This window comes from Meleagris gallopavo, chromosome 8, assembly GCF_000146605.3.
Source record: "Meleagris gallopavo isolate NT-WF06-2002-E0010 breed Aviagen turkey brand Nicholas breeding stock chromosome 8, Turkey_5.1, whole genome shotgun sequence".
NCBI classification, from domain to species: Eukaryota; Metazoa; Chordata; class Aves; order Galliformes; family Phasianidae; genus Meleagris; species Meleagris gallopavo.
In genome coordinates, this window is record NC_015018.2 from 10793475 (window position 1) to 10795392 (window position 1918).

Genomic DNA, 1918 nt, shown 5'->3' on the forward strand with positions numbered 1-1918 from the left:
ACAGCAGCTACACAGCCGCGTTCCAAACGGCCCCGTTTGAGCCGTGCTAAGCGCCCGTCAGGAGAGGGAGGGAGCTGCCTTCAGCTTCTCTCGCCAAGAGCATTCCTTTAGGGGTGGGTGCGACATCGGAGCAACTTTTTGGGGGCTCTCCCTGCACGCTGTGCATTTCGCAGCACTGATGCATCGCTGCTGCGGCTCACACTTTGTTTTTCCAGCTGGATGTGAGGAGCCGCGTCACTCTGATGCCACCGGCTCCCCACTTCCATGGTGCTGTATGGGTAAAAGCTCTGATTTGGGGGGAGGATCCCACACAGCACCTCAGGATGCACCATGCCCGTTGCCCGTAGTGCAGGGGCTGTCAGCTGGCTCACAAGCAAAGTGCCTGCACAAGGCAAATGACAGCAAACCACAGGGAGGCAAAGCAGAGACCAGGGCGGATGGGATCCAAAGGGCCCCACGAGCAATTCGAGTGTCCCCACGGAGGTGGCAGGCACTGAGCAAGGACAGGAATTCGGCTCTCAAACTGCAAACCCAAAGGGATGGGGCGAAGGGAAGGAGCCTCTGTAATGGAAAAGCCAAGGGACAAGGAGATAACACTGCAGAAGCTCCTCTGCACCCCAGGCCTGGACCTGAGCAGAGGTCCTCGGGCAGCCCCCCGTCACCTGCCCACGGTGCCAATGCAGGAATCGCAGCTCTTAGGGACAGTAGGGACGATACGCACACCACCAGCTGCCTCCCTCCAGTATGTTCTCCAGGTACCAGCACAGAAAAGCCATACCCAGAGGACAATCAGCACCCATCTCAGCATCACCGCCTGCAATATCCATCCCATCCAAAACCCGACGATGCACTTGTATCCCCACAGCATGCCCCCAAGACGGCTTGCCCACCCAGGCAGGCTCAACCTGTTCTTCCCTCCCAGCCTCCTTTCTTTCAAGTCCTGCACATGGGACAGACTCAGGCTTACAGCACGCTCTGAGCCCCTCTCTTCCCAAGATTGAATACAGACTGCAACCTCACAGCTCCCATACCTACAGTGACAGCCTCCTGGAGCCACCAACCTCAGGAGGTGTTGGTGAGCTATAGGGAGGGGGAAATGTATATATAGAAATATATATATGTATATACACACACACACATTCGTGTATATAAATATAGTGGAGGCTGAGCTGGATCAGAGGAGTGCTAACGAGAGAGGGCAGCAGGAGCAATGCCTGTTTGTTGTCTGCGCAGGGACTGCCGACGGAAGGGCAGCATTTATTTCAAGTGCATCTCAATCACAAGATTGGGTTGTGCACAGGAAACTTTGAAAAGCCATAGCGGAAAAACAGAAAACAATAATAATTAAAAAAAGAAAAAGAAAAAAAAAAGAAGATCGCTGAGCTCCTCAGCCACCAACAGCCAGGTTGGAAAGAAGGTAACATCAAACCCTGCCTGAAGGATTGCCTGTCTGACCCGGGGGGATGCGACAACCCGCCGTGTCATGGACAGGGATGGGACCGGTTTGGTTTTTGTGGATGGGGAGGAAAAAACAGGATGAAATGGAATAAGACTACGGAACAACAAACAGAATAAAACAGAATCGCCTGGTAGGAGCGCAGGAACCCGCGGCCGCCCCACTCCCTTCTCGGGGTGCAGCTACGTGGGTTCCGGTGCCCCCCACCCCAAAGCTCCACAGGAAACACGAACCGAAACCCGCGACCACGAAGTCGCAGTGCTGAGCGCAGCCAAACCGCAGCGAACTTTTGCCAGCACAGCCAAAGGTACGTCCTTCTCCCCCTCCCCAAAAAACAACTTCTCCCCACTGCCCCCGAGCCCTCCAGCCCCGTACCTGCGGCGGCCAGCGCCCAGCGACGGTGCAGCGGCAGCAGGAGGAGGAGGAAGAGCAGGAAGAAGCGGCGGGCCGGCGGCATGGCGG

The 1918-nt window shown here is 56.1% G+C and overlaps 1 protein-coding gene across 1 annotated transcript in view; it reads right to left on the bottom strand.

Annotated features, from left to right (window-relative positions):
- Nucleotides 1-1913, bottom strand: part of UNC5B (unc-5 netrin receptor B) — a 28866-nt gene extending 26953 nt beyond the window's left edge. Inside the window, exon 1 of the mRNA XM_010714303.2 lies at nt 1832-1913. Coding sequence (XP_010712605.1) covers nt 1832-1913 — 82 coding nt within the window. The remainder of the gene's footprint in view (nt 1-1831) is intronic.
- Nucleotides 1914-1918: the final 5 nt, after the last annotated feature.